General features: G+C 44.9%; 1 protein-coding gene across 10 annotated transcripts in view; it reads right to left on the bottom strand.

Moving 5' to 3' along the window:
- Positions 1-26,071, bottom strand: part of TSPAN4 (tetraspanin 4) — a 435,812-nt gene that overhangs the window by 325,195 nt on the left and 84,546 nt on the right. For 9 of the 10 annotated variants that reach the window (XR_005820749.1, XM_040560418.1, XM_040560415.1 and 6 more), the window contains one exon: positions 6,237-6,297. The exons of the other annotated variant lie outside the window; for it this stretch is intronic. Coding sequence is in view for 8 of the 9 variants with exons in the window: in XM_040560418.1 (XP_040416352.1) it covers positions 6,237-6,297 (61 nt within the window). In the remaining variant the exon portion in view is untranslated. The remainder of the gene's footprint in view (positions 1-6,236; positions 6,298-26,071) is intronic. 10 annotated transcript variants of the gene reach the window in all.

Genomic DNA, 26,071 nt, shown 5'->3' with positions numbered 1-26,071 from the left:
GCTTTTGCCTTGAGCAAGACTTTTGAGCTGTGACTACCTGAATGGGGAAGATTTAAATTTAAAGAAGAGAGCGACTGTAAATGTGTCATTTAACTACTTTACAAATGTTATTGCAAACGGTAATGCAATTCAGAAGCTGCCTCTTTTCAATTAGCACAGCAGATAGGAGCCACTCCACTGCGTTACAGCATTGGTATAGCGAGCAGGGGAGCACCCCTCCATAAACCAGTACGCAGAGCACGAGCCCCAGCTTGTTCTCCTCAGGTTCAGTCCTTGCTCGCCTTCCTGGAGCTGCTCAGGGTCATCTTGAACAGGTCAAGTGCAGCGTGTGCTCTAGCGTGTTTGAGATTAGATTTCACAACAGAAAACATACAAAGGAAGATTTGTGGTGACATATAGTGGCCAAGGTGAGAGGCCCTGTAGGCATTTCAGACATTTGCCATGTGCCTCAACAGAGATTATCACCTCTTTTTGGACATCTCAGCTGTGGGCTTTCAAAACACCAAACTCATAGCTGTATTTTCCACATGCAGTACACAGTTATTTTGTGAACAGTTATCAATGGTGGCAATAACAGAAATCACTCCCTGGGAAATAAGTGCTCCAGGAAAGAGGATGTATATACAGTCAGCCTGAGTTTGGGTATGTCCTCGCTATTTCTGTAAGAGCCACGTGTGGCACACAAGCTGTAACGTTTCAAAATGGCTGCATAAGAACTGAAAACAGTGCTCACTCTCCACATATTCAGTCACACACCTGATGATAACGTCAGCACTGGAAACCATCCCTGTTACACACCTCATTTTATGCCAGAGGGACAGCAAGCACACTTGCTGTAAGCCCAGGAGGCAGCAGGACAGTAAGTGGTGCTGGGTATAAACATAAAGAGTGCCAGGAGGGATCTCAGTAAAAATAGAGGGGAGGGTCCAGATGTGTCGGTCTCACGTGTGGGATAAAGCTGTGGCTGCTCAGTACACAAGTGCTCAGAGTCTGTATTGGTCCCACCGCCAGGTTTGCTCTCCAAGTACCAGTCCCCCCCTTCTGCCTGCTGTTTAATAAAGGCATTGCGCTGGTTACACATCCCCAGTGAGAGATGAGGCAGGGTAGAACATCAGGCCTGATGCTGAATCACACCGGAGCATCAGCACCTGGAGGACTGCAAAGCCTGAACACGTGTTACCCTGTTTAATGGCTCTGCTCCAGCTGCTCCAAGAAGAAATCTCTGTAATGGGCAGCTCTCAAAAACCTGCAGAAGCTCAGGGGGAATTCATTCCTTTTGTTCATTACCCAGCAAGTTATTGAAGGCAACCCCAAAACATGCAAGAACATCTACTGAAATATTCCCTATGCTTCGAGAGCCTTCCCTTTGAACACAAGCTTCCCATTTTCCTTTAAACAGAGATGCTTCCCTCCCGTCCCTTTTACTCCCCCCTTGACCCTTATGTACTGCTACTACAGCTGATATTGGTGAAGCTAAACTGCTTTACCTCAGTTAAGCACAGAGGAAAATAACCCAAGGTTTTGTGCAACACTTGTAGAGTGACTGCTGGCATCTGATTTTTCTGTGATCACCACTGTGCACCTTACAACTAATGTGGACATAAACATGGGTAAGTCAAAAAAAATCTCAGGTTTACAAAAAGTCAGTTTAAATATACTAGATAGTTTCACCAATGAAGCTGGGTATCAGAACTTAAATCCAACGTCGCATACAGCTGAAGATAAGAATTCATAACTTCCATTCTTGGCATGGTGTGATATCACAGATGTGTCTCCAGTTGTCATTCAGCAACAAGGCAAACATGGATAGTGTAGTAACCTATTTATTGGTTTGGGGCTGACAGGCTTCTAGGAGCAGCTCACCCCCTCATCTGCTCTTTCCCACCCCAAAACCCCTGCTCTGCAACAAATGTGCTGCTTGTGTGCCATACCTGAACAGAAACCCAGAGCTTGGAAAGCAATTCTGCCACTGTCCCTAAAGAGGAATGCTTTGCTCCAGCATCTGCCACCATGACAGCACAGCCCAGAGTACGCACCACTGAATTCTTGGCCCAAGGATGGCGCAAGCTTTCCCAGGGCCTTTTTTCAAAAGAAGTCTCTCCAATCCAGATGTACTCTGTGTCCATAAACTGGCATGTTTCCCATCCGATGGTCTAGACATCAGAGCAACTAAATTTCCTTACGGCAAATTGTGAAAGAAGAAAAAAATCCACCTCTTCTGCTGTCTGGTCAACATTTACATGTCCAGGTATGCTGCATCGGCAATGAGATCGCTATAGGAACGACAGAACTAGCACGGACCAGGAACAACACACCGGCTTACGGCGAGAGCAAAGCAAAAAATAAAAATAAAAAAAACAGGATGACGTAAGAAATAAGCTGACAAAGTCTGAGGGAGAAACAGGCGAGCTGTCTCTTATTCACACATACTTACTGCCAAGGCATATTGTCAGCTAAACACAATGCCTGCCCCACACACACTTTATAACAAAACAACCCAAAACCATCCGTTTAACATGCTGTCCGTTGCCCAAGAGTTTCTGCCCAGGAAAGGCTCGTGCACTGGGCAGACAGGTACAGATTGAGCCGTCATCGCTCACCACCAGGGCTCCTATGAATAGCACCATGCTTTATTTTTTTTTATATTAAAGCAAATAAATATATAAATCACAGCTCCCATTCTGTTTTCTGTGATGGACCATAAATTCCTCTGTCATCGATTGATTTATTTGTTTTCAGCAACCTTGCTCTGACTTGTGTTCTCCCAGCGAGGATCCAGCAGCCACAAATCTTTGCCATACAGGGAATTCACTTGTGTAGAGCAGAAGCAACCAGCCGCCACCTCGGCCATAAACACTGGGCACTTACACTACTGGAAGAGCTTAGCAAGCAAGGGAGAAGCACTGCTGCTGAAAGGCACGTCCTGAGCAGGCAGATGAAAAACATTGCCTACAGTGCCAACAAAAAAACAGTAAAATAAGGTTTTAATGGAAGTGTTTGCTAAAATTGGAAGTGTTTAACATCCCAGTCCATAGTAATGTCATGGTGCCGTGGCCACCAAGGGTTTGCAGGCTTACGTAGGGGCATAGGACAGCAGAGATAGGAAAGAACAAGGCAGGTTTGCTGTGTGCATCATCCCCTCATGCTGCGCTGCTCCTAGGGACCCGTGGGGAAGCTCAATGCTGAAAAGGGGCTGTGGAAAGGAGCTGCCCCGTGAACAGAGGCAATCGCAGGGTGCAAGGCAACCGGCCCAAGAAAGAAGGAGTGAACACAGTCCACTGGTAAGGGAACACTGTCCAGGAAAAGCCTTTGGGGCATCCTTTGCTTCTATAGTCTTGATGATGCAACCACTCCTTTGCAGATGTCTAAAGCAACAAAACTAGCGATTCCTTTACTGTCCAAGCTTTTTGCTGAAACAACACACTTCAGAGTTTCCTCTGCTTTTTCTTGTTCTTCCCTTTTTCTTTTTAAGCACCTTGGACAAACAACAAATGGCCCAAAAGCGATGAGCTGGGAAAGGTATTTAACAGAGAAGTCATTAAACACTGGTACACTGAACAATGCCCCTTGAAACTAGGAACCGCAATTATTTCCCTCCTTTGAATACATCACAGCAGATAAAGATGAAAGGCCTACTACATTTCCAGGAAATTTATTACTACTCGGTTAGCACACAACTTAAGGCATAGAAAATGGCTAGAGTCAGGAAGTTTTCAAGTCGCTCACACTGTGCTCTCAAAAACAAAGCCAGAGCCTTTTGCACATTTAGGGCTAAAATAAAAGTGCACTCCACGGGCTATTGATTTATTCCAGCCAACTGCAACTTTAGAGAACAAGTCTCATTATAAAATGCTCATGGATGTTCTCCCAGTTCGTGGTTCATTTACAGATGATTATAGCACTTATTTCATACATCAGTGCTTTGTAATAAACAAAAGCGGTGCCCTAGGGGGGGGCTTCTGTTTAATCGACATTTCTTCCAGACACGTTCCTTCTGAAGATGGTGAGACACTGCAGGAACTCCCTCAAGGAGAACAAGCTTACAAGGACATCCCCAGCAATTTCATGGAAGTCCGCATTTCAATTTGTCCACATGAGGCCAAATGGTAAGTTTTCCTCCAAGTGACACAACTCTCAAGGCTCCACTGTATCTCAACACTTACCCGTTTCTTTGAAAACTTACATTCATGGGCTGGTCTCCAGTGCGTGAGCAGCTGAAGGTGAAACATCCCATTTGACAGATGTCACATCACTGCCTCATGTTTGACCTGAGCTCCTGAACTGACGAGGTTTGTGGTTTACAAGTTCCAGAGATCATTCCTGCCCCCTGAAATTTGTGCTTTTTCACTAATGTCAAAGCAGTCCGGGGCACTGCTGGAAACCAAGGAGCTCTGATGTTGCTTAGCTGGGAGAAATCGCTCCTGGGAGCTGCCATGCAGGTTTCACCTAGGGTAATAAACTGTGGTGGGGACCAACCACACATCCCCAAGGAAAAAGTCAAGCCCAGTTGATGTGTTCTCTGACCTGGTGCAAGATGCTTTCTCTTGGTAAAATGGGAGTGAAAGCCTCAATCGCCTTTCGTTAAGTATTTTAGCAGCTTTACACAACAGGCATTACATTAATTTGAAGGAGTCCTTCTATAACCTGCATATGCTCTGTCTCCTGGGAAAGCTTTTCACAGCTCTGAAATCCTAAACGCTGCACCTGGACAACTATTTTTACATAGAGTTTTTTAGTGTTTTAGAATTTTAGAATTTGGAATTTTTCCTCCCATGCCCATTCTCTATTTAATTTTAGTTATGGTCTAAGTGCCATTTCTAAGACACGACAGGTTTGAAAGTGAAGTGGTTCCCTACCCTACAACAGCATAATTCATGCAAACAAAAATCACACCATAAAATGCCAAATAACCCAGCGAAAAGCAGAGCACAGGACACCCTCATGGGTCTCTGTAGACCCTTGCACTGGAGCCACAGCAAAAAGAGACGTACTTTATGGAGCAACACAAACAGCAGCTTGCAATACAAATCTAGGAGTCTGGGGACTCTGCTGCCCACATTTTCTTCCACAATCAAACTGCTGCAGCCAGCTCCAGCTGAGAGTTTAGATTGAAATGGAAAAGAAAAAAATGCTGTAACAATGCAAATAATAAAATCTAGCACCAGACTATGAAGTGGGTCAGGCCCTTCCGCTTTAAGTCTCCCAGGAAAGCACTGTAACCCATTACTTACGTGGCTACCAGTCTGCAAGACAGGGCTTGTTAACCATTCCTCTGCCTCACATCCCTCTCCTAAGCACAATTTCATAAGACAAAACCTCCTAAAAGTTTTAGTGCATCTAAAATCAGTTCACAACAGTATTTGGGAGAAGCAGGGGTAAAGCAGACTGTTACTCAAACCTCCCGACAGGTTTTATGTCAATACAAAGCTGACATACACGCATGCACACCTAACGCATTACTGAAGGTGAGAGGGTTGAACACATACCAAGAGCTGACCTGTCCGGTTCCCAAGCAGTGCAAACACAGGTACATGAGACAGCACATACTAAGGTTGTGTTTTCAAACTGAGCAGAAATAGCAAATGTTTTTCTTGAACACCTTCAAGGGACTCCAAGTCCCCTTTGTAGCTCCAAAAAGTATCTGAAACTGGGCCCAGAAATCACCATTATACACATTCAGTGTGCATGTGCTTTTTATGTACGCATTAAATATAATCACCAGCAGGATGCAGATGTCTTGCCTACGCTAACGAAACAACAACTTAGTTTACTGAAGAGCAGGAACAAGTTGAAAATTTAATTGAAATGTCTTCTCCCTGTGCATACAGTTTTCTTGTGAAACCATACCTCCTCCAGCACCCTACTCCGGCTGGATTCACCGAGTCTAACCACAGCTCCCAGCGCTGCCAGATCGCCTGTTACATGTTGCACTAAGCAGCCAGAAGCAGAGATGCAAAGAGAAGCACGAGGAGAAGATGCCACTTAGCCAGAAAGCGAGCCAGAAATCAGGTGCCAGCCAGGGAAACAAATTGACTTCCGCTGAAGAGAATTTGATTAAAAGATTAAAACAGAAAAAAAAAAAGAAAAAAGCAGATTGTCTGGCTGAAAAATGAACAGGTGGTGACTCTACTTAAATCCTGTTTTGAAGCAAGGCCCAGGTTCAAGAACAAATAGAAATGAACTGTAAAAACACAGCAACATCATCATTGGTTATACCCATCAGAATAACAACTCACTGCGAGCCTTTGCTTTACACCCGGATACGGCGGCGTGAGAAAGGCTGGTGCAGGCAGCTGTCTGCAAGGAAAAGCACAGATAACAGCACATTGGGGCCTGATGTTAAACTTCCTTGGGCTGCTCTCTTCATGAATTCAGGTTAAGGAATCTCTCTGCCCAGAATTATTTGTGGTTGTTGTTCATCGAGGGCCAGGGAGGGTGGAAGGAGCCAGGGATGGGGGGGGATCAAGGCATGTGCTTTTATCCAAACAGGACAATGCTGTGGATCTAGAACTGGATTAGCACTGGGGCAATTTCTATGTCAGAGTGATGACTTGAACGTCCAAGGGTGATGTTCAAGTGCCCTCCTTAAACCCTCCATTTGTAAAGGAAGGTTCCATGCAAACTGGACTGGCTGGAGAAGACTTTCATCCTAAAACACCGGTCTGATCAGTTAGGAAATAAGATGTCCAATGCTTCAGCCAACACCACCTGTATTACTCAGGACATGCCAAGGCAAATACATGGGTTGAAATACGGAAGGGCTACACGTGGCAGACCAGCAGGCACTGAGTCATTCTAACCACCAAGGGTCACTGTTGATTCACTCAGCTGAGAAGACAGCAGGAGAAGTACTTTTGATTATAACATGAAACAGACTTCATCGGAGAAGGTGCTCTAACCCCAAGGCCTGCTGCTCCTCCAGGAGACCTTCCCAGGCAGCAGCGCTCCCACTAACACACGATGCAAGTTGCTTGCTGCTGCCCTTCCGTTATAAATTTCTCCTCAATGGCTTACAGCTCACTCCAGAGCAAGGTGTGCTAGCAAGACCCTTACCTTATGCATGCCAACAGGACCAACAGCAACTTGTGTACCTGATCTAAACCAGCCGACAGCAAATCCCAACCTGGAATCTCCAAACTTGCTTCTTTCTTTGCATCTCTCAGTGAACTAGCACAGGGGCACAGGATCCTCCTCTCTATTGCCATCAGATAAGACCCCTAGTCTTTTTCTTTGCAATAGCCTGCTTGATGGACTCCGGTGTTTTTCCTTCTTTTAGCCTAGTTCTCAGAGCTCTCTCCACTGGGTTAATACCAGCTGGTTCCACTACTCAGCCTCACATTATCTCCGTCTTGTTCAAAGAATGGCTATCATGTCATCTTATTTAACAAAAGGAGGAAAAGATCATTTGGAGCACCACTTTACTCTGTCTCAGGCCCCGTGTCCCCAAACAGCAGGGGGAGGGAAAGAGCTAAAGCGTTAACAAGACAACGTGCTGAGGCACACACCAGAGTGCTGCATTACCCTAAGAAGGTGGCAGCACATCTCACATACATGCAACATTTCAGGGTTTCTGTTTGTCATTGTGGGGTTTTGTTTTTACATCAGAGTGCAGCCAGAAATCACCCAAACCTGACTAATTTACACATTCTGGAATATACCAGCTGCTACGCTGCAGCTTCGCACCTGCAATCGCAGTGCTGCAGTCCACACAGACTCAAAGACTTATCAGTCTTCAGGATCTCTCTCACCTGCAGGGATCCTGGCTGCAGTGAGCTCGCAGCAGGCTGGGGAACTGGGCAGGATGCTCCGCAATGGCATCTCCAGGGTGTGCCAGACCCGGGCCTCGACACTGCAAGGGCGAGGGAAGCATGTGGGAGCAGTCGGAGCAATCCCACCAGCACTGAGAAAGCAGCACAAGAACCAGGGAAAGAACTCAATCACTGGCCACGATGAGGGGCAGGCAGGTGAAAGAAGACAAGAGCATTTTTAAAAGCTTGCGCAAGGCAGTGATAATTGGAGAAAAGGCAAACTAAGATTTGCTAAGAACAAAGAGAGAACAGGAAACTAACTGGCTGGGCAAAGGCAAGGAAGCTGATAAGGAAATACTGTATCTGATGGGGTCACGAGAGAAACTGGAGGCTGAAAGTCCACAAAAGCCGCTAAGCAATCAAGGCAACAGGGACTGAAGCTACAGAGAAGTGGCCTGAAACTGCCTGTGGGACCGCAGTGGGAATAGCCAGGCTTGGAACATCATCAATCATCTAGAAAAAGGCAGAGGAGCTCACTCTTGGGGAAAGAGGCGCACAGACAAATCCTGCACTCCAGTGGATATCTCTCTCTCTTGATTGGGGTGGGTGCCTCCTGAGTCTTATTGCTCCTCTGCTGTCAACATATTAGCGTGCAACCTGCTGGCAAAGAGCCTCAAAAAGAGCACAGAGTTACAAGGTAAAGCCCGTAACAGTGAAGAAATGACAGAATTTAAGTCTTGGTGCTTCGCCTGCATTACAATCATATTCACAATACCGGATCGGACTGTTTTCCCCTTGGGGCAGCCTCACTCAGCCTGCCCGTCAGAGCTGGACTCAGGCTGAGCAATGGCAATTTAACAAAGGAGAGAGGGATTGCAGGAGGCAGCTTTACTTGTGGTGGAAAAAGGTATCTATGCCATGAATGGGATGAAGAATTGCAAGATGAGACCAGACAAGTCTGGGGCTGAGAGCAGCTAAGCATTGCTCTGAGCACTCTGAGACCTGCAGGGATGCTCAATGCTCCCAGCAACACCAGCTCAAGTCCCACATGCTGGAGACACAATATCTTGCATGAAGTTCCTCATTCAGGCCTCCTTTGGAGGAAAAGTGGCTAACTCAGCTGCAAATCAGCACAGCTTTTGGGAAACCTGCTGCAGCACTCGGTGTTAGTGTATATGCAGCCACCTGGGGCTTCCAGTCAATCAGGTAGGTGGGCTGGATGAATACTCAAAGCCCAGCACTCAGAGGACAGCAGGCAACCAAGCCTCTTCTGCTGTAAAGCTTCAGAAGGAATCTGAACGCAGCAGACCATCCTTTTCAAATTACACAGTAGTTAAATACTGTCTGCACATTTTAGCTACAACTTACATCGCTCTTATTTAAATCTGTTGAATTAGGTGACAACGCACTCATGGGTCACAGACGAAACTCCCACTCGCTCAGAACCTGCACAATAGCACCTCCACTTAAAATCACCTCTTACAACGAGGAGCAGCACATTAACACTGCAGGTTTGGCACACAAAGCCCTGCCTTCCACACCTTCACGTGGCTGCTGAACACCAAGCCCCTCCGTTGCCATTAATGGGACTGCTCACGAGAGAAACCCAGACCCCTGGGAACAGACTGTACTGAAATTTAGGGGGGGGGGGGAATAAATCCTGGGGAGCCTGTGCCAAGCTGGCTCCCAGTACAGGTGCCCCAGGGTCACAGCGCCAAACCTGCTGGAGTTCAAGAAGTGTTTGGATGGTGCTCTCAGACACGTGGTCTGATTTTTTGGGCGGTCCTGTGTGCATCCAGGAGATGGACTCAATGATCCTTGTGGGTCCCTTCCAACTGGGGATATTCTATCAGCGGTTGTGCGATAGACAAAATACAAAGGTCTGATCTTGAAGATCAGTCTCTCACAGAACCACTCCTGCAAGCTGCATATTGAAACTTCTCCCTCCAGAGAGAGCAGCTGGCTATGACCCCACATCCAGAAAGGGAGCAAGAAGCTGTGGGTCAGCAGGCAAGAGCCTTCCCTCTGGGATCCTGCCATGGCACCTGGTCTGCTTTGCATGCACGCCTGCAAAAGTCCTTGCATGGGATTCAGCCTTGCTCGAGCAGGAACAAAACACTGCTTGAAAAGGAGCTCTGAGCCTGACGATTCAGCATAGAGGCAGTAAACCTTCTTTTAGGGGATGACAAAATACAACGTGAGCAAGAAAAGGCAAGGACTTAATTAATTTGCATGCATTTTTACTAATGGCAAATGATTCAGACCATACCAGGAGCTTCCCTCCCATTTAACAGCAGGAGGAAGGCAGGGTACTTCTGACCTGCTGACAAGGTTATGCTTGACCTCGAGCATAATGGACCTAAGTAAGGGAAGGGAAAATATTTCTGTGGCTGTTACCACAAAGACTCAAAAGGTCATAATCAGCAGCTCAGCAATGCTCTGGAACATAAACTACCGAGGGATTGTCACCATAAGAGTTTCAGCTGTAAATATTGTCTCTGCAGTAGAAGAGACAGAAGATGTTTTGTGTTCATTGCGCAAATTATGGTTTTTTTTTTTTTTAAACCAACAAATATCAACCAGACAGGCTATATACATACACACACACACAAATCTTTCATCAATCGGGATTGTTTCCAACACTTGATGCCGTGCCTTGAATTAACGCTGCAGTTTCTCCCTGAGTTCCCCCAAAGCTCTAACAGATTGCGCAGCACGTGTATTAGCACCCACCTGGAATGAACAGAAGGGAAAGGTGACGAGGGAAAGACGGCAAGGAGCAGAGCAAGCCCGCAGTGGTTTAGGTAATAAAATAGAAAGTGTCTGGGGCCATTTGACTACGTCCCCAACTGCTGCCACTCAGCTTTAGCACCAGTCTGAACCACATTCTGCCTTGCGGTCACGCATACAACTTATGTTCACTTTAAGCAGTTTGCATGCACGCAAGGACAAAATTGAGCTCAAACTGGTAAGGAACGGCTGTGCTAGCTGCCTGAAGAAGATTCCTGGCCACTTAGTGCTGAAAGCTAACTCTGAAAGACAGCCAGCCAAACCTAGCTGCCATCATCCATCTCATGTTGTGAAGGGCTGGTCTGTAACTTGCTGCAGCCTGCCACCAGTTGGTTCGCAAAACAGAGCTGAAAACAGAAGATCAATGAGAATACAGAGCGGGCAGTTCATGTCTCTGCACTAACATTCATCAGTCCAAGCGAGGAATTGCATGCCAGTCATTTTGTATAACAGAAATAGTCACCTTAACAAAGCTCTGTCACGGCATCCCCGTCTCTTGCTCCCAGAACAAACACTGACAGTCTGCATGCCCTTTATGGAGCTACAGAGACATCAGCCTCTGACAATACTTGATTCTGTTGACGTTACCTCTTAAGCTTATTTAGGGTTTCACGACACATTTACACTAGAAATGCCAGCACCTAGCAACATCGGAGGTGGACACTACCTCGGTGCTTTCTGTGGAGGGAAGGAGCTCCAGAAATGATGTTTGCTTTAACGATCCACAGCAGTAGGACTGTCTTTCAAATAAAAGCCATTAAAACCTGCATCTCTGTGAAGAGCAGGAATGAAGGCTCAGTCCCCATTTTCCAGTGGAGACAAGTTATAAAAATATGCCCCAGTATTTACTTGTAGTAACAGAAAGGAGCTGAGGGAGCCTTGTTTTGAGATCAAAAAGCGTTTTCTAGGGTTCAGGGGAAAAAACGAAAAATATCAGTTTCCAGTCATGCACCCATCCCAGATGCTGTGGGATTTTATATAAACAATTTGGTGGTGTTCAGTGGTGTTCAGGCAGTAGCTCCCCAGCTTGAATACAGAAAACTGCCAGTTGTCCAAAAAAACAAAGCACAGACATAATCAAGTCTGACACCTCTTTGCTGTTCTGCTCCAGCACAGCTGCATCTTGCCTTCCCCTCAGTACGAGGCTCCTCCAGGCTGAGCCAAACTCAGCTCCTGGACCTTTCATAAGCTTCCTTCAGCTCCTGGACCTAAGCTCAGCTAAGGCTAAGTCCAACAGAAGCCACCTAAACAAGTGGATCATGCCTACTTTAGGACCGTGATACTACTCCATATAGCCTTAATTCACCTCCAGGTGATTAAGGTAAAGAAATTCGGAAGAGCTTCTTACTGGAATCCCTGTGAGAGATGTCCTGAGCGTTCATTCATTCATTCAGGACCCCACGATGCAGACGCTTGCGTTTACTTAATGGAGAGATTATCAAATCTGTTCATAAAGGCCTCGTACCAGCCGCTGGGAGATGACGACTAAGCCACTTTAGAGCTAAAATGCATCTGAATAAGACAAATTTGAGAGCAGAAGTCTGCTAACCGCTACGCACAAGCCTCTGTTTCCCCAGCAGAGTGTTTAGCACTATGTGAGGCAGTGCCTACTCACTACGAGGTGGACAAGTGTCTATGTTTACTGAGTGCCTGGCAGACAGACACACCGCTCACACCGCTGGCCATCTCCTGGGCCCGGTTCAGATTCGGAGAGCTACAAAGCAGAAGCAAGCAGTCACTGTCCCAGAAGACCCATGAATGAGAGAGCCGATGATAAGTCTAGCTAGACCTGGGGGAGCCATGTAAATGTATTACAAGCACCAAGATTTATATTAATGCCTGGAGCTGACAAGGTCTCTCTTCTTATTTAATTGCCCACTCATGAGCAAGTTAAGTGAGTCCACATGGGACCGTGAGGTGAAGATGAGTGGCTCTGTCTATCTAGCCTCAGCACTGGCTGCAATACAACACTAATATGGAGAGCGAATCTCCCAAGCACAGATCACTATATTATCAAGTATTTGCTGACAGCTAAAATAATTCAATTTAGGGTGGAAATACACCTTGCAGTGCACAGACAGACCGGTCTCTGTGCACTAATCTGGCAACGATCTCACTCGGAAATTTGCTACTGAAGCCTCTTCCTCTCTTCTCCTGATAAATGCCATCTTGTGCTACTTACTTTTGTTTAAAATGCTGCCATGGAGATTCCTGCTGGCTGAAAGCCACAATGACAAGTAACTCCTATGCTCCTCTACACCGGCTCTCAGTTACTTGTTTTAACACCAAGGGTCCTTCTCACCACACTTCTCCTCTGCTGCATGCTGACCTCCCAGCTCTACCATGCCAAAACCAGTCTGTATCACTCATTCGTAAAGCTTTTCGGGGACCACTTTTGTCCTCTTCTCTTTCTTGGCAGTGCCTGTACATGTGAATACTTCCCTTAAAGAAAAAAAAAACAACCTCCTGGTCTCTTCCTGTCCTCCCATCCTCAGAGATGTCATCTGTTAGAAAGGCCAAAAAGTAACCACAAATAGCAACCAGTGAGCAGCGATATGCATCACGTACTCCACTGCCACGTTCCTTCTATTTTCTTCATGTCCATTTATTGCCCGACTTGACCACAAGTTCTTTAGGGCAAGGACTCCTGGATAATAAACCTCTGTGTAATACATTATTGATGTTCATGTGGGCTTCTAGGCATGCCTGCAATACAAATCTTAAAGGACAGTGGCAAGAAAGCTATTAGCATGAACTTAAAAGCCAAGCTGAGCCCTGCAGAAAAGTCTTTACCTCAGTGATAAATTCAGGTTTTTAAATAACCCATAGTCCCAGAGTATTGAGTGACTCATACACACACCAATTAATTTATTCTTACAACACCTAGGCTAGACAGGGAAATTTAAGCTCCCTCACTTAATGACATTGGGATACTGAAGGATGCACAAAGAGGGACCGAATGCAAGGTCTGCCTCCTTCGATCTAACCACAAGATATTTTCTCCCTTTGGCAACTGCAGCCTAACTCCTGATCTCAAGTCACCCAACAACATAGTTAATGCTCTCTCCTGATAATTAAGTAGTGGTATGAACAAGCTGTCTTTGAAGAACAAATTCCCTCCTTACAACTATGAAACAAGGTCAAGGAAAGATGGAATAAGTAGGCGTTATCCTGTGCAATCCAAAAGGGATAAAATACATTTAAAGCGTGCCATTACTTAAACCATACGTGGATAGGTGTGAGCCAAAACCCCAGATATACGAAGTATACGTGCATGACTGGGAGAGGGAGGAAGGAAAGAACAGATTTGAATTATGTAGTTTCATCTTTATACTATATTAACTCTCTTCCTGACACAGCAAAAAAGAAATGAACCTCTTAATTTATCCTCACAGCACAGTATTAAATAGGAAAGTTTTAGCTCTGCTTTACAGATGAAAAATTGACATATATTGACTTCACTAAACATAAAAGAGCGAAACATCCAGAAAAATCAAACAGCCCATCTGGCTGAGTACTTTTTGAAGCGATGTAACGAGGAAAGAGCAAATAACCACTGAAACAACACGTCAGGGAAATGCCTACTGCAGAAGAACCAGGAGCGCTGCGCGAAGGACGAGCGACCTTGAGCCTAAGTCCTTGGCCTAGGGCTGACGGCTGGGTCTAATTACCACTTTCCTCCAGGCCTGACCTGAGCATGCCGTGGTTACAGACCTATTTCTGAAAGCAATATGTTTCCCCTCTGTCTCGCCCATCTAAATGCTAAATTCTTCAGCGTCACTTCCTGGGGGTTTGTAGGGAGCACAGGGCAGTGAGATCTTGATCTGGAACGACGCCATCGAGCTGCGTCATGGCAAGCGTGATAGCAAAATGCCTTCAAGTCAAAGCGACAGGACAATAACCCCATTTACACAGCTTCAGAGCTACAGAACTACAGCTTGCAGCCTATTTGTACAGTTCAGGTGTTTGCTCAAACATCTGATGTTTAATTACAAACCCTGCATTAAGACAGCCCTGCTTGCATTCCCATTAAGCCTGCGTGCGGCGGTGCTATCAAGCGCTGCAGCACTTTTCAAGAAGAAACTGGCATTTGCAGAGAGCAGGGCTGGAAGATATGCAAGATGTTATTATAATCAGGCATCTTGTAACTGTTCCCAGGTAACTGCACCTCTGATAATAAGATCCAGCAACTTAACTCCCCGAATGCTATTTAGCAACACACTTCTAGCAGAACTTTTCTAAACAAGTCTCGAGTACCACACTGAAGTCATTTATTATAAAGCGGGCTCTTCACAGAGCTAACTTAGAAGTTAGCAAGCATGAGCACATACTCAGAATGTGTAATGCTACACACCCACACAACAGGCAACAACTGCCCTGTATTTATGACACTGCACAAGGCAGTTGACAGCGCAGAGTATGTATACAGATATACTTACAGAAATGCACGCATATATATACACATACAAGAAAAATTGCTGTAAAGAACTACAAGGGTCATGAATCCTCTCCATTGTATAAGACCGTAGCCAGAGAAACTTCCCCAGGTCACCTAAGAGAAGCCTGTGGCACGTAGGAGCGGGGTGCAGGGATGCTCACCTTGCAGCCCCCGGGACACGGACCTGTGGTGTTCGCAGCTCCTGGAGGCTATTAGGAAACCATCACCTTTTTACAGGCCACGTTAATCCCCACCGTTACAACACAGCCACGCTGATACTGTGATGTGACTTCCAAATCCAGCGCTACATCAGTCAGAGCCAGCTTAGTTTCGTGACAGTTTTCAGCCCAGAACTTGTGGTTTGGACTTCATCAAACCCGGCATTCCTGCTGAGCTTCCCCTGAAATCAGTGAAAATCCTGGGAAAGGTAAAAAGTCAGATATAAAACAGGGCTCCCTTTTGTTGGTTATAGCCATGGAAAAATGAACTCTGAGACAGAAGGGAGCATCCTCTCTTCCAGAGACCCTAAGCTGGCACCAATATGGGACCTATAAGAAACAAAAGAGTTGTTCTAGCAGTTAGGCTCTACAGGCATTGAAATGGTTAACCTTCTGAGAAAGGGACTCCTGAAAAGTTTGCCAATTCTGGCAAAATTTAAAACAAACAAACAAACACCCCAACCACCACAGAAACAAGTTACTCCCTCAACAACGTTTTCAAGAACAAGGGGTTTACTCACAGAAGAAGGGGTTTGCTCACTTTCCATTCTTAAATGACTTTTCATTCTTTTAAATTCCTTTTTTTTTTCCTGCATATTACATTTCAAAAGTCAGAATCAAAATTGAATATTTCAGTTTTGGAATTTGAAACAAGAAATGCAGACTAAATCAAACATCTCCTTATATACACACGAGGCTACAGAGTTTTCCTTTCTGGAGTCTTTCAACATTTTAGGTTTTGCTCCATGTCAGTAGGAAGCAGAATACTTGACAAATTCCTAAAATCTGAAGTGAAATTGGCCTTCCATCCTCCCCATGGCTATTTCCATATCCCCTTGCATCAACTGATTTTAAACAGGGATCAAGAGAGAGAAAGGTGGGACAGTTTCTAAAGGTCATTAAAAAGAAGTTGCAGAAATGCAGAATTTCAGGGAGACCTTTTAGCTAATATATGACTCAACTCACACAAATAACACTGTAAAGACGCTTCGTAATGAAGAGCAGCATCCAGGCCCAGAAGACAGAGCAGACCATTTCCCCGAGCCCGTGAAGGCTCCCAGGGGAAATGTCATGTCCAAATAAACCAAAATAAATAAAGCTGGCAACTGTGAAATGAGAATGCTTTGCATTCAAGAAGAAGAATTTAGAAAAAACCTACCAGGAAAATTAATCAACTAAATGTAATGTTTTGTGTCATATCACAATCAGCCTGTCTCAGAGATGACTGCCTGCATCAGTTGTTGAGTAATTAGAACTGCAGCTAGTCACGAGCATCTCAGCAGCTGCTGCTTTGTCCATACACACATTGTAAAAATGCCCGCGGAGAAACACGTCAGCGTTATCACGAGCCGCCTGTCTGAAAACACCACACCCACGCAGGCACCGCTCCCATTCAGACATGGATGGCAGCCACACGGACTGACACGTCGTCTCAGGAGGCACGGAGATAGCACAGCACGCTGGCAGCGAGCAGAGTGCCTTCAGCGTGCTAACCCAGCACTCCTGCCACACGGCATCAGTCCCCTGCCATGCCACAGCCTTCCAGCGGGGCTGTGCTCAGGGCGCTTCGCCTCTCCCCAGATCATTCCCTTGCTTGCTAAGCAGGGCAAGGCGTCCACAGGACAAGGCTAGAGCCAGTCCAAATAAATATCCCTGAGACACACACAAGGGTGGGCGTCGGGTGCTTTAGCACTGCCTTGGGTGACAAATCCATGTCTACGAGGCTGCCCTACACACCTGGGCTGTGTTCTCAGATCAATACCTTAACAGAGCAGGAAAGGTCTTGTGGGACTGTCTGATGTGAGGCCTTGAAAAAGCTGGAATTCACTGCACACAAAATTCATGAACTCAGTGTAGTGACAACTCATTAATCACTTTTCCACCACTTTTCTTCACTAACCCTTAGCACAAGAAACTAATCACTGCTTCCTCAGTGCATGAGCTTTAGTCATAGAAAATACATATTTATACAAACTATTAATTAATCCCTTCTCGACATCTACTGTACCTGAAACATCTGGCATTTTTCTCTCTTAATCAACACGGTTCCCACAGGCTTCGTGTTTTAAACACAGTTACTTTAAATAACTCCAATCACCAACACCAAATCACATTTTGTGCCTTCAGATGGCTGCGTACATAATTACTAGAGACAATCCATGAATTGCCAACCCCTGAACACGTCTGTAGAGACGCAGAGGCTCGGAGAGGACAGGCGTTGTTCTGCTCCTTGCCATCTTCTGCACACCTCCCCTGCTTTGCAGGACTGTTACAAAAGAGCGCGAAAGGCTGCTTGAAAGCCTTTATTAAACACGAAGTCACCTGCTTTAAGCAGCTCTCAGCAGGCAGCGTACCTACAGAATAAGCAAGATAAGTTTTCTCCTTCCTGGTCTTGTCAGGAAATAAAAACTCCCAATAAAGGCACCCCATGCTGTACAAACTGTTTTATTTTATCCTCTTACTAGTGACTAAGAGAAGAAGGATGAGCTTCCTTTTTCTCCCACAAGAAATGATTCCCTCTAGGCCTGGGAAATGCTAGCACGGCTCACGTGAAAGCCTAGTGCCTCTCTCTTTATACGCTTCCAGTCCAGTGTTTTCACACAGAAGACTTCAGCTCATGAATCAAGCTAATCCACTGTTTTTTCCAAGTTCAAGGTGCAAAGTAGGAAAGGCAAGTGGACTTGAGAAACACCGCGGAACAGCTTGATGCCCAAAAAGCTCTAAAAAGATCTCCACGTTTCCAAATGAGACTGGGGCTGCCAGGGCTGTACCGGGGAGCTCAGCCCCAAGGTACTCACGGCACCAGGAGGGCAACGGGACAGAGTCAGGGCTGGGAGCAGAACAGCGCAAGAGCACATCACATCCTAGAATAAAAAGTAGCTACTCTCCCAGAGCAGAGAGGTTAGGAGATGTATGATATTGACCCTGTGCCCACCGCTGACGTGGAGCGCTCAGACTCCTGCACCAGTGTGAGCAGTAGCAGGGTGCTAAGCAGCAGCAATATGCAGTGCTTGCACTAGGAGCAGGAGTGCTCTCTACCTCCTGTTTTCACACACAAGTTCTTCCACATCGCAAAATGCTACAGAGCTTTCGAAAGCTCCCTCTGTGGGGACGCTGGTGTTGGCCTTTCCATTACACACAACAAAGTGTTTTCTCACCTCTGACTCTGAAATGAGTCCTGTTTTTAAAACAGCTGTCTTTCACTATTTGTCACTTAGGAGAAAGCCCTGAATAAATGGAGAAAACATTGACCTGTGGCTAAGAAAAATGTTTCTAAGACACACAGCTTAATTGCGTCTGTCGAAAATGTATTTGTGCTCACTACACCTGACGAATTATCACTACACACCTTCTGACTGCCAAGCTGAGCGCTTTAAGGACAACACCAATCTCAGAACTCAGCCACCTAGAAATCTTCAAATAGAAGTCTATAAAAAATAAATGAATAACGCGGGTCTTCATACAGGCATCTTGGACAAACTCCTTGTAGCGACACTAAAACCATCATGCTTAAAAATTCTTCCTGAAGTTTCACACAAGGGCTTTACCACTTCCTCTTCCCCTCCTTAAACTCGTATCGTGACTTGTGGAACGGTTATCGCGTCCCACACACCCCACACATGCCCCAACGACACTTGAGCTGGAAGATGAGCCAGTACCCTATTTTGCTCAGGTAAATACCTGAAGTATTTCTTGAGCAATCAGTGATTTAATCTGCAGCATCAGGAATATATGTCTTCGAAATAAACCACATCTCAGTGGCTTCATGATGAACCTTCTTGTGAAATAAAGCCAGCTTAACGTTTAAAATTCAGAAATCCTATGAATTTTGTATAGGTTTGAAAAACTCCATTGCAAAACCATGAGATCAAGATAAGGAAGAGCACATGTACTCACTTGCTGCTTTAACTAAATGTTTTAGTCCAAATTAGAGACGCTCATCACAGCGGAACTCCAGATTACTTCTGTAAGCATAGTTTGGTTTTCCAGGTACAATTCTGTAAGCAGGGTGTCACAAAAAAGCATAGCAGAACGCATCAAAGCAGAGACTTCTATCAAGGCTAAATTTCTTTATCATCTTCTGTTCAACCTCAACAGGGTTTGCTTGCAGTCTTTCAGAGTCTCTGTCAATATGTAGGCCTGTGCCTCCATAGCATACATAACATAGCATATCTCCACCTAAGCTTAAAAGCAGGTTCTGGCTAGATGCTTCCAGAGGGTTATGTGAAATGCAATTACATTTCCATGAAGGTGAGAAAGTGCTTTATGTTCCACTTGAAATACCTTACAACGTGCAGCAATTATTCAATTCTTTTCAACCAGATCTTGGTCAAGCTACACTTTATTACCAATCTGACTGCTTTCAAGAATGCTTCTGTAATAAGCCATTTCATACAGCGTGTTGATATGGTTTACATGCTAAGTAAGGCTCTAAGCTGTAATTTAGAAGTGCTCTTATACTCTTGAGGAAAAGCTTTTCCTTAAGGATCAACTTGTATCAGTTCTGCTCTTCTGCTCATGAAAAAAATCTGTGCAAGGAAGAAGTGAATTTACAGTCATAGCTCCCCTTTTACAGCAGCAGAAGGCTCTCCACTTCTTCCAGAGAAAGCCACTTGGTCTCTCCTTGACTGACAAATTTCTAAAGCTCATGTTCAACCTACAGCATGCAAAACTTTGCTCTGCCATTTGTGGTAACTGTTACCGCATGAATGGAAAGACCTCCAATATTACTGTGCAAATCCTCAGAGAGCTCTCCTTTGGTTTTTATTGCCTGTGGCTAGGGAAAGTCCTTTCCCACTTTTCTAATTCCAGTTCCTGTGAACTGGGAGACATTGATGTTCACCTCCTTGTAAGAAAGTTGAAAGCTCGTTAAGTATTTTAAAATTACTGGATGGCAGATGCTAAGTATTTTCAGTAGGATTTCACACCAGTAAGATTTTAATTACTGCAGTTCCTCATTTTCTAGGTTCCCTCATGAACAGACAGGCAGACTCTCATTTATTCACAGCTGAATATCCAAAACGTCAACTAAGGTTGAGATAGTGTTGTGTACAACTCCAGCCCTGGAGTGTGCTACACTACTTGTTTTCTTGCAGAAAGGCACACAAAGACAGCGTATCTTTTTGGCTTCTCTGTGCCAGAGAAATGAGATTGACCCTATGTGAGACTGAGCACCACGAGGTACTCGACCAAACTACACCCCGCCCGGAGCAATGCCTTGAGCTAAGCTACTTACTTACGTGGGTCTTATGGCTAACGCTAACCTTTGCAAAAACTGATCATTTAGGTGCGCCAATCAAGGAGATACAGGCTTACTTTACTGAGAGCTGAACTGCAGCACATGAAGGTGCACTTTCATTTGACTAATTCTGCAGTGATGCCCTATCAAGCTAAGTGTCCAGCACACTGGACAAGCTGATAAAGCTTCCCTCACCGTTATTGCAACTTCCCAGGCTTCTCTTATCTTGCTACCAAGTTATCTAGACATTGTCTCTGCATGGGCTTTGGCTGGAAATCTTAACTACTCCTCAAACTTCTCTTCTAAGTTACCCTTAAGCTTTAAATTCAGCTCACAGCTGAATCTGTCTTGCCACATACTTTATTCTTTGTGCTACAGTGACACAGGAATTCTTCACTTGAACTCAAGGTCTGGTTGTGGTGGATTTAAATTTTGTGCAACTGTTAAAATGAAGAGTTAGCCAGTGAGCTGAATGACCCCCCTCCCGAAATCAAGCTACACCTGGGTCACACCAAGCATCAGCTCCTCCAGTTCTGGTCTTGGCAGCAGCACCCTTCTGCCCCGTGTACGTGGGCAGGCTTGTGCAAGTTGCCTCATGCGTGCCTTGATCCCTGCCTCAGACTTTTTGCCACCACAGGAGACATGATGCAAGCACCTAAGAAGTCACTGTCTGGAACCTCTCTGATTTTATTACGAAATGGTTTGGATCAAGGAAGCTATCAAATTGGCTAAGAAAGATTCTGAACTGTGCAGCATAAACCATGAAAAAGGTCACTTTTTGAGCACAATAATCATCTCCAGGATGGGCTGCTCCAGCCTCAGGAACTTGTTTCCTAGCTGTTGTATAAATTTGGATTTTTACCTTTTGCCCCTCAGCTCCCCTGAGGCCGGCCCAGGTGACAAGAGAACAGCAAACATCACCGTGTGCTATTTGCTTACATTAGTGGAAATCCTCCTTGCCAAGGCAACAGCTACCGAAAGCTTTCACAGATGCTGCTTGCGCAGGATTATTAATACACTTCCTGAACAATACTCTTAATGAGGAATGGTGAAGCTTAATTAAAGTGTAAAATAATTAAAAGGCAATTAAGAGCAATAAGAATTTTCTGATCATTTTCACCCGCATTTAAAAATGAAAGATATGGGGGAGGGTACTGCCCAGTCTCTGTGGTTTTCTTTGGTTTTTAGAAAATGGAAGAACGAAGAAAAATGTTAGACAATCAGCTAAAGGTTTCAACAAAGCAGGCAAATTATAGGCTGATACAGTAGAGATAAAAAGGCACGTTTCTCATGCAAATAAAAATCCCTATCATGCTTGATCTCAGCGTAAAAATGAAACATAATAAATACTAAGATACAAAACCACAAACATTCTGCCCATTGGTTTAAAAATAATCTCTTGTTCCCTTGACACTCATTTTGATGCTCTGGGCTCACAATATTTCCAAACCCACACATAATGATCTCAAACATGTGCCTAGGGCAGGAAACAAACATGCTCTAACCTTGAAGGAGAAAAACCTTGAGAGCAATCCAGTTTAAGCTGATTTTTTTCCCCCTGTTTCAGGATGGAGGGGAGGAAGGGAGAAAACAATACCTTCTATGAAAGTTTTGTAGCAATAATTCAGTCAGAACAACATTTTTACTGGTGCGATGAACAAGTCATTGAGAAGCTAATCTTTCCCATTTCATATAAAAAATGATTTTTATGAAAATAAAATCTTTTCCGTTAAATCCTGAAAAATGTATTTTTTCTTTCTGCAGTTTCTCCTACTATTTAAGCACTGTGAGATAGGAAGCAGAAACTGATTTGTGGGAACAAACGTACATCAGACTCTCTCATCACACGCCGTAGGCTGCTTTAGCTGTATCCCATCCTTGCTCCCAGAGTGCACGTGGTGGAGCTCATAATGAAATTTACGGACAAAGCAAGTGTGTGGGAGGAGGGCAGATGACATCCTAGTTGCTCTTGCTCACTGAACTCCATGATTGTCTACTGCCTCAAATTACACATTCACTGAAGCCAAAGCATTTAGCGACAGGCACGTGTTTTCCTTATGAGCTTGCCAAACAGGCAGCTCTTGTCCACCTCCTCCTTCCACAGAGGAGAGGGAGCTTCTACTGCCTGAGCTGAGCACACAGCTCTGCCGACAGTAACGCTCTGCATCATCCCCAGGTATTAATATTATTATTAATATTACTATTAACTGGGTCTTGCACCTCTCTGTGAAGTGGAACAGGCCAAGACAAGGCTGACAGAGATGGCAGACAGATGTCAAAACACAGGACAAAAAAGTTTTGTTAAATTAATGAGAAATTACAAGCCTGAACAGTGACATGTTTGCATCTTCCCGTGATTCACTCAGACTGCAAACTCTTCAAGGGAAGCAGCATCTCCCCCTTCCTATCTTCGCAGTGCCAAGCATCAGCTGGTACAGAACGTGATTCGTTTGACACAACGCCACCTCCGACGCAAACAATAAAGCACGTGTGCTCTCAGCATGGACCTGTGACAGGCTGAGCTAAAGATGAACAAGAAATAAGATGCTTACAGAGTTTATGAAATGTATGATTCTTCTCAAACTCAGGGTGGCTCTGACTGTAAGCACCAAGAAATAAAAACAGGAAACGTGTACCCGTAAAACAGTTTACGTGCACAGTGAACAAGCATCTGTAATTTTAACTGGAAGAATTCAAAGGAAGGAAATCATCCTGGGAACAAGCCACGTGGCACCTCCCCAGAGCCCCTGCCAGCACACTCCTTATCAGTCCTGCTAACTTGCATCCAAGGAAACCTTTATCAACACCTAAAACCAAGGTGACTGACGCACTGCCACGTCCTTTTCACTCTTCTGTAGCTTCTCCTCCTCCTGGAGGGAACATGTCCACTGAGATTATCACCTCTCCAGGGAGAGGAACCATCACTCAGCGTGCACACAGCAGCTGACACCTCAGGTCCCACACTAGCGCAGCCCTTGGACAACATGCTCTTGTAATAGTTACTCAAAAAGCCAGCACCCACACACCACTCTCTGAGGTTGCCATCTCAATGATTTAAACAGATCCCTCTATCACCACGCTACAGAAAGACCCATGCCAACGTTTGCCACAGATGCTTGTTGTTTGGGGCCGGGGACACGTAGCTTTTCCAGAAGCAAAAAGTGCTCGAATCGGTGTCGAAGTCAGCTTTAAAATAGGGATCGAGCGACAACTAGCGGGGATTCTTATAACTGCACCTCAGTGGATTTCTCTTCTTGATGTAATCTGCATCAAGACCCTAGCCCACTGAAACAGAACAAATGTAGTCTAATTACCCAGAAAAGCCTTCCAGAAAAGCTGCGTATGCACACGCAATGACGCTGGGAATGTGTCCATACGACTCCCAGCTCTTTCTTACCAACCCCATAAAGCTGCTCAGGTACAGCAATTTAGACAAGCCGAGTAACTGGAAACAGGAGAAGCCAAGCCCACCACCCACTGGGTAAGGGAACGGGAGCACACGGGTCCAACCAGCCCCCGTTCACTCCCACATATCCAACTGGGAGAAGTGACAAGGGAAAGAACCAGAAACTGGAGATGGTAGCGTGATCTTCCTCCTGGTGCTTCCCTTTCCTTGAAGTGTTCCAGCTGACTATCAGAAGCCTACGGCTCCTCAGCTAGGGACTGGGATTGAACTATCATCTTTTAACAGTCCATGAATCTCTCTTCCATGATTTTTTAGCCCATGCATGCTAACAGCCCCAGGAACATGCTGTAGTAATGTGTTCTACACTTCCATTCTATGTTGCAGAAAAATATATATATTTTTTTTTTTTTAAGTAATACTTCTTACTTCATTGGATGACTTCTAATACCTGATTTATGAGATGGTGAACAATCACTCCCTAATTTATCTTCTCTTCCTTCTTTATGATTTCATTAGCCTTCTCTTATGACCTCTCAACTACCTCTTTTCCAGACTGATGAGTCTAGAAATTCATGAATTCATGCACAGAACAAAAATTTTTATTTTATTTGCCTCTTTAATCACCTCTGAACACCCTGCTAATGTTTCCAAGTTTTATAACACCATCACACTTCAGTATTACCAGGCCCTAGCAAAACACTACAGCTCCGACGTATTCAGAAAATAATTCTCCAACACAAGTGGCTGGAATCAAACAGCACAAGAAATTGCAAAATGGCTTTTGAGGAAGTTTTTTGGAATGTACCTTGCCCAGTCTTCCTGTCCAAAGTGCTACTGTTCTGGTGCAGGGCCACTGAGACACTGGTGGCTTATGCTACTGTAACAACTTCAGGGTTTGATAAGAGGTAACAAAAAAAAAGAGAAAGAAAGATGGGAGAAGACAGTGCCAACTACGGATCTGCTTTGAGAATCCTGAATTAACATTATCTATTTGCTAGTCCCAGGGAGCTATTTCTTTAAGGAATTTAAATCACAACAGAAAGGATACACAGAAAGCTGTAGATCTGTCAACTTTTACTATTATTATAAATCTCTCTTCTTCTCGAGGATAACTGCTGTGTCTTTTAAAAAAGGGAAACAAAAAAGAAATTTAAGTTTCTGCTTCCCCTCATTGAGGGGAAAAAAAGCCTACGAATTCTAACCCTAAATGGTCATAAAGCAGAAGACAAATTAAAAATAAAACCCAGCACTGTGAAATAACCTCCCAATTTTAAAAAATCTCCTGCTTTTGAAGTTATGACTTATCTGACTGCTGGTGGATTGGCTGCATTGTTGCAATGAGACCAGCAAATATGTCAATTAATTTATTAATACTTGCGGTTTCAATTTTCACGGCAGGAAGAGAGATATGAAATAGTGAACAAGAAAAAAAAGTTTAATCTGTCTCCAGAACACTTCATGTTTTTAAATCATCTCTCCACTCAATTGACATCCTGAATGCAGCCTGCGCAATACATAAATGCAATAAATTAACATGGGCTACAGATAAGATTCAGAGTCTGCAGAAGCTAAACTTCCTTAAGAAATAATCAAGAATTCTGAGCTACTTCCTGAGATGCCCAAAAAGATTTTCCAGTCATGACTCCAATCAGCAAACACCACAGCATTGCCCCCCAGGCCACCAACGCCAAAAATGGGTCTGCAGGCACGCGGTTCGGTGCTTCCTGAAGGTAGGGTCACCACAAAGTCTCGGTGGAGATACCAAGGATGAGGTATCGCCACGGCTGGGTCTGTGATGTGGGGCAGTCACTCAGACACCAACACGCAGGTTTGTAAGCACAGAAGAGTCACAAAGGCAGGTTTGGAAGATTTAATGACCACAGCCACTTCCCTTCTACCACTAGGAAGGGCACCAGGGCATCCGAACACAGTTTGTTTGCTCAGGTAGAGGTATTCCTTCAGGGGTCAGGACAGCACATGCAGTCAGGGAGCCCAAATCAGTACATAGCTAGCTGCTTTCAGTACTCACAATTCAGCAACCTAGACTGCTAACCTGAAGTAGAGGATTATGAGTGCCCTGTGTTCAAAATAGGAGCAAGGATCTTACAACAAGGCCACAAAGCACGTCACTGGGTCTTGGTTCTGCATCCTTTGCTCCAGGTTCCTCACACTCACCAGGCTGTAACCTCTTCCTCTGAACACCCACTTAAAGTGCCTGAAATGGGACTAAAT

The sequence above is a fragment of the Cygnus olor genome, chromosome 5 (genome assembly GCF_009769625.2).
Source record: "Cygnus olor isolate bCygOlo1 chromosome 5, bCygOlo1.pri.v2, whole genome shotgun sequence".
NCBI classification, from domain to species: Eukaryota; Metazoa; Chordata; class Aves; order Anseriformes; family Anatidae; genus Cygnus; species Cygnus olor.
This window is presented reverse-complemented; position numbering and strand designations above follow the sequence as displayed.